General features: G+C 35.4%; 2 protein-coding genes across 2 annotated transcripts; both read right to left on the bottom strand.

The window, feature by feature from the left end:
- Window positions 1–387: 387 nt before the first annotated feature.
- Window positions 388–4,309, bottom strand: LOC113351837. Its single transcript, XM_026595760.1, has 8 exons — window positions 4,118–4,309; window positions 3,419–3,686; window positions 2,928–3,244; window positions 2,484–2,775; window positions 2,038–2,422; window positions 1,661–1,926; window positions 1,278–1,478; window positions 388–1,190 (listed from the first exon to the last, which is right to left on the bottom strand). Exons 1-8 carry the CDS (start codon window positions 4,307–4,309, stop codon window positions 388–390), a joined length of 2,724 nt encoding a protein of 907 aa, XP_026451545.1.
- Window positions 4,310–4,632: 323 nt separating this feature from the next.
- Window positions 4,633–5,496, bottom strand: LOC113351829. Its single transcript, XM_026595755.1, has one exon. The coding sequence runs from the start codon at window positions 5,494–5,496 to the stop codon at window positions 4,633–4,635; it is 864 nt and encodes a 287-aa protein (XP_026451540.1).
- Between the last annotated feature and the right edge of the window lie 1,005 nt (window positions 5,497–6,501).

Genomic DNA, 6,501 nt, shown 5'->3' with positions numbered 1-6,501 from the left:
GTTTCTTGGTAATGAGAATACTCTTCCTGCCATAATTGCCTCTGACTTAGAGCCCGGCCAGGAAAGTAAACTAGTTAGTGTTCTCCGAAAGCACAAGACTGCAATAGGGTGGACTATAGCAGATTTCAAAGGAATTAGTCCTGCTGATTGTATGCACCACATCTACCTAGAAGAAGGTGCCAAAACTTCAAGAGAAATGCATAGACGTTTGAATCCTAATATGAAGGAAGTTGTTCGCACTGAGGTGCTCAAGTTATTAGATGCGGGTATCTTTTTTTTCTTCTGAATCACATATTTATTAATTGAAAAAAGGAAGTGAAAGTTACAATCAAACAGGGAAAAATCAACAAAGAAGCCAACTACATAGGCTTTGATCAAAAAGAATGACTAACAGATCCTATAGTAATCCACATTTGGATATTCAACTCTAGTCAAAAAAATAGGCCTTCCGGTGTAAACCAGCCTCTGCCCTGCACTCATTTTTGCTCCTTTCTTAGCTGCAGTGTCAGCAACAAAGTTAATTTCTCTATAATTGTGTAAGAAATGAATCTCATGAATGTGATTTCTTGCCTTATTCCATATCATTCTCACAAACCAGGGAACCTTATTGTTTTCAAACTCTGTTATTACTGTTTTGTAATCAGAGCATATTATGATATTTTGCAGTCCCCAGCTAACTGCCAATTCTACTGCATTTATAACTGCATATACTTCTGCCAAGTAATTTGTAGCAACACCAATACCACCAGTTATAACTCCTAACACCTGACACAAATGATCTCTAATTACTACTCCAAAACCAGCACAACCTGGATTTCCAACTGATGCTCCATCACAACAAAACATGATAAAACCAAGACTTGGAGGTATCCAATGACACATTTTTATACTCTGAAATTTGATTCTTCTTGGCTCAAGATTGAAATAAAGGATTACCTGAGTATCAATATCAGAATTACATTTGTTGCTCTTTATTATGAGACTTCTTTCATAGATAGTCTTCTTGATTATAGCCTTGAAGCTTTGCATATTAGGTTTTATCTGCTCAAACCACATTCTATTCTTTTGAAACCAGAGGTCTCTTAAGATTGCACAGGCAGCAATGATCCAACATTCTTTTATAAAAGGGCTTTTACTTTTAGCTATGCTCCACACATCTTCAAATGAATTTGGTATTTGAAACCTGAAAACTGATCAAATCCACAACCAAATATGTTTACTAAACTTACATTCCCATAACAAATGTTGCATGATATCTTTCTCTTCTTCACAGATACAACATCTTGAAGCTAACTCATAACCCCTCTTAACCATCACAGAGTCATCTACATAAACACCTTGAATGAGCTTCCATATTTTACTTGCAATAGTTGGATGTAAATATGAATTCCAGATTTTTGTATAGTGTTGCAGAGGCTGCTCCTTGTATCTTATTAGATTAACAGCAGATGAAGTAGAGAAATTGCCTTTAATATCTCCTTTTCATACCAAAAAAAATCATCACCAACACCAATTTCAGGTAGAGTCTAATTTGTAAGAATTTGTTTTATCTCCTCAGGTACTCTCCATTCCCCTTCATGAATTAAATCTGAGACTTTTAAATTCACATTCTCCTTTACATACTCAGTAAGACCCACTTGCTCAAACAAAGTAGTATTACCAAGCCATGAATCAAACCAGAATGATATTTTCTTTCCATTTCCAAGACACCATCTGATGTTTTCTTTCAAATGATTCCAAACACCTTTTAGACCTGTCCAGATAGATGACATTTGCCAATTACTCTTCCATTGGTGGTGTTTATCTTGAAATTTTGCTTTAATGAATAAGGCCCATTCATCTTCTGAATTTATTATCCTCCATAAAATTTTCATGAGCAATGACTTATTAATGATTTCCAATCTTTGAAGACCAAGCCCCCCTTCACTGTAAGGAGAACATACTTTTTTTCATGAAAGAGTACCTTATTTTCTACTTTCTCCATCTCCAGTCCACAAGAAATTTGTGATGATTTTTTCACATGTTTTGATCACTAACTTTGGCCACAGATAGATTGACATGCTGTAAATTGGAATACCGCAGAGCACTGATTTGATGAGAACAAGTCTGTCATGAAAAGCCATTAGTTTACCCTTCCATCTAGCCAACTTCTTTTGCATTAACTCCACCATAGGCCAAACAGTGGCAATTTTAACTATACCAGCATGTAAGATAACTCCCAAGTATTTATCAGGCAGACTATTTATCTCCATTTGCATTATTTCCTTAATTAGTAACTTTCTAGCAGCTGTAGTTCCATCCACAAACAGTTTGCTTTTACTTTTGTTAATCACCTGCACTGAACTATCTTGATATACTTCCAGAAGTTTCATCAAATTTTGAATACTTTTTTTAGCTCCGTTGCAGAATACAAACACATCATCTGCAAAAAAATATATGAGTAGGGTGAATTCCATTTCTTATAACCATTGGACTTATTTTACCTTCCGTTACCATCTTTGTGATGTTTCTACTAAGCACATCCTCCATTAGCACAAAGAGTAATGGAGATAATTGGTCTCCTTGCCTTAACCCCCTTCCTACAGAAAAGAAGCCATTTGGTCCACCATTAATCATGAGTGATATTCTAGCAGACTCAAACAGAATACTTAGCCACTTGCACCAAGAATCTGAAAAACCATATTTCTTTAGAACTTGAAACAGAAAATTCCAGCTTATTGAGTCATAAGCTTGAGATATATCCAATTTAAGACCAATGTTGCCATTTCTTCTTTTCTTTTTCATTTCATTCACCATTTCAGAAGCTAAGAGAATTTGATCTTGTATATTTCTTCCTTTAATATATGCAGCTTGTTGTGGAAGACTAACTTATGCATGAGACTAGACATTCTTGATGCAATAATCTTAGTGAAGATTTTGTAACTTACATTGCTAAGACCAATTGGTCTATACTGCTGAGGAGATCTTGCACCTTCAACCTTTGGAAGTAATACCAGGAAGTTGGAATTTAATCCCTTTGGTATAAATCTTCTTTTCCAGCAGAATTGAACTGCATTGACCACATCATCCTGAATTATCATCCAACAAGCTCTGTAAAAGCTTCCAGAGAAACCATCTGGACCAGGGGAGCTGTCTGGATCCATTTCAAAAATAATGTTTTTAATTTCTTCTCTTGATGGAATAACATCCAACATCTCTTGATCTTCAGATGTTATTAAACTTGGAATTACATCAAGTAGAGAATCTGAAATGTTTACTTCTTTAAATTAGAATTTTTCTTCAAAAAATTTTATGAGCACCTCTGCAATTTTACTTTGACCTGTAACGATGTCATTATTGTTGTCCTCCAATTCATAGATTCATTTTCTTGCTTGCCTTACCTTGAGTTTAGTATGAAAAAAATTAGTATTTGCTGAACCTTCTTTTACCCACTTTGTTCTAGCTTTTAACTTGTACATTGTGCTTAACTGTACTTCTTTTGAATTTAACTTATTTTCAGCTTTAACTAAATTCTCCAATAACTCCTCATTGGAAGGATTTTCATCTGATAATTTCATTGCTTCTTGAACTTCTTTTGGTGCCTCCTTGATTTGCTCATGCACATTTCCAAACATTCTCCAGTTCCAGTCTACTAACACCTTTTTAAGAATCTTGAGTTTACTCTGAAAAACAAAAGCTGGATCTCCCTGAACTGTTTCAGACCAGCAATTCTTTACAACTTCCATGAAGTTTGGATGTTCAATCCAAATTTTTTGAAACTTTTGAGGTACATTCTTTGGTTTAGGATAGCTCACACAACCAACTAAAGAGGAGAATGGTCAGATGCTATTCTCAAACCAACTTTATAACTTCATCCTTCATACTTTTGAATCCACAAGCTATTAATCACTGCTCTATCCAGGTTGCAAAATATTCTTTTAGCACCATGCTGGCAATTAGACCAACTATACGCACAACCAGATTTTGAAGCTTGCATAAGATCACATTTGTCAAGATAATTGCTAAATTCAAGCACATTCCTTGTATTAGGTGTTCTTCCTCCCAATTTTTCTTCAGCTATAAGGAATTAATTAAAGTCTCCAATAGCTAACCAAGGGATATTTAAGTCACTAATTACCTCCATCTCAGAACCTAAATTTCTTCTTTGAACAGCTCCAACATGAGCATGAATTCCAGATATCAAATTACCTCCAATATTTACTGTGATCATTTGGGTTGACATTGAAATAACAGTTGGTGTAGGAAGATGCTTATTCCAAAACAACCAAATGTTACCCTTCTTATTTAAAACTGAATTGTGAATCACCATGTTCTGCATCCCAGGAAGATTTAACTTATTGCAAAATGTTGCATTGCAACTTATTTTAGGTTCTGCTATAAAAACTAATGAGGGTTGAAATTGATTTATTAAAGACCTTAATTTCTCTTGAGCCCTAGGTCTTCTCAGGCCCCTGAGATTCCAAAAGAAAACTCTCATTGTAATGATTGGAGGTCATTATTACCTCCCTTTCCTTGATTCTTTCTGAGTTATATTTGTTGTTAACTTGTTGAACTTTATTTTTGCTGGAGCCTCCTTTTGTTGTACTGGAACTGGATTTGTTTTTGAAGATGAAGGTTTTTGAATAATTTTGATCAAGAAGTAGTTGGAATTCTTTCCTCTGACATTGATCCATCTTTGCCATTAATGAAGTTAATCACACTCTCAACTGCATTATCCTCTGCTACTTGTTGTATTATTGTTGGAGATATAATTTCATTACCCTGTAGAGATGTATCCTTCTTGTCCACTATTTGCACTTTATTCACACTATCTTTATGCATTTCAATTATATTTTCCTCCTCAGAAGAATTTTGTAAAGAACCAAACATACCTGCTGAAATGTTCACATGATTCACATGATGACCCACTCCAACAGATATAATTGGAGTTTCACAATTCTCAACCTCACTGGCAGAATTGTTAGGAGCAGAACCTTTGTGTTGATTTCCAGAACAAAATAATGGATCACATATATCAAACTTCATACCTTGAGATTGATTAGTGCTCTTTGGTGTTGCATTCACAGTTGACTTAGTAACTTCATGTGGAGAAGAGGTTTTTGCTCTGCATTCAATCTGTAAGTGCCCCACAATCTTACAGTGATCACAAAATTTTGGGGGTTTTGTTAGAATCACATTCTGCATAAATCCTCCAAACTTTGTTTTAATCCATAACTTATTAGGAATTTTACCTGCTAAATCAATATTAACCAGAACTCTTGCATAATACCCATTATAAAAGTTAAGTGTAGCTTCATCAACCTTTACTGGTGTTCCAAGAGCTTTACAGATTGTGAAAAGAGTTGCTTCATCCCAATATTCCAAACTTAGACCTGGGAGATGTACCCAAATCATTGCCTGTGAAGCTCTATGATTCTGTGGTCTAAAATCTGGAATCCAATTTCGAATCCACAAAACTTGATTATGAACTTCCCATTTTCCTGCTTTGATAGTCATCCTGTCATGATCATTATCAAGTTTGATAGTGAAAAACCTTTGCCTAGCGGAATCATTTTACATTGACCTTTAAGCTTCCATTGATTTTTTAGATCTAGAACAACTTCAGAAAATTTTAATCGAGCTAAATCCAAACGACCAATTAATGAGAATTTCCAAGCATCACAACGTTCTTCTGTGTTATTAATCAAATAAATGGATGTAATCTCAACTGGAGAATTTGTTAAATCCACAACTGAATGACCAATTTCTGGGTTTGAATTTTTATCCATTGAAGAAACTCTAATTCTAACCAGAAATAAAGAAGAAAAATACTAACAACAATTAGATAAAACACCAATCATTATAAATCAACCTGAAAATCCACCTGAATTAATACTTTGATGCACCGAAATCGAAGAAGAAACGAAAATTTTCAGCTGAGTTGATCGCCGATCCTCAGAGCTTGAATCGGTTGACCCAGTCTCCTTTCTCACTCTTCTCTAGATGCGGGTATCATATACCCCATATCTGATAGTCAATGGGTAAGTCCAGTCCAGGTTGTCCCAAAGAAGTTTGGGATTACGGTAGTTGCGAATGAGAACAATGAATTGATCCCTACCCGTGTTACTACCGGGTGGAAAGTTTGTATAGACTATCGTAATCTGAACTCAACAACTAGGAAAGACCACTTTCCTCTACCATTCATCGACCAAATGTTAGAAAGATTAGCTGGCCACAGTCATTATTGTTTCCTAGATGGATATTCTGGTTATAACCAAATCCCTATAGCACCGGAGGACCAAGAGAATACATCCTTCACATGTCCATTTGATACTTTTGCTTACATGCGTATGCCTTTTGGTTTGTGTAATGCACCCGCAACATTCCAACGTTGCATGCTAAGTATCTTCTCGGACATGGTTGAGCGATTTCTCGAGGTCTTTATGGATGATTTTTCGGTTTTTGGATCCTCTTTCGATGAATGTTTGCACCACCTTACACTAGTTCTAGAACGTTGTAAAG

The sequence above is a fragment of the Papaver somniferum genome, chromosome 1 (assembly GCF_003573695.1).
Source record: "Papaver somniferum cultivar HN1 chromosome 1, ASM357369v1, whole genome shotgun sequence".
NCBI classification, from domain to species: Eukaryota; Viridiplantae; Streptophyta; class Magnoliopsida; order Ranunculales; family Papaveraceae; genus Papaver; species Papaver somniferum.
Note: the sequence above shows the minus strand (reverse complement) of the source record. Positions and strands in the feature narration are given on the sequence as shown.

What these genes read in the sequence shown, in the direction of transcription:
- LOC113351837 (XM_026595760.1), bottom strand. Translation starts at nt 4,309, where the DNA reads ATGGTGATTCACAATTCAGTTTTAAATAAGAAGGGTAACATTTGGTTG. An exon ending in AACAAAGTGGGTAAAAGAAG is followed by an intron (nt 3,245 to 3,418) that starts GTTCAGCAAATA and finishes TAAACATTTCAG; the next exon opens with ATTCTCTACTTGATGTAATT. An exon ending in CACAAAGATGGTAACGGAAG is followed by an intron (nt 2,423 to 2,483) that starts GTAAAATAAGTC and finishes ATTTTTTTGCAG; the next exon opens with ATGATGTGTTTGTATTCTGC.
- LOC113351829 (XM_026595755.1), bottom strand. Translation starts at nt 5,496, where the DNA reads ATGACTATCAAAGCAGGAAAATGGGAAGTTCATAATCAAGTTTTGTGG.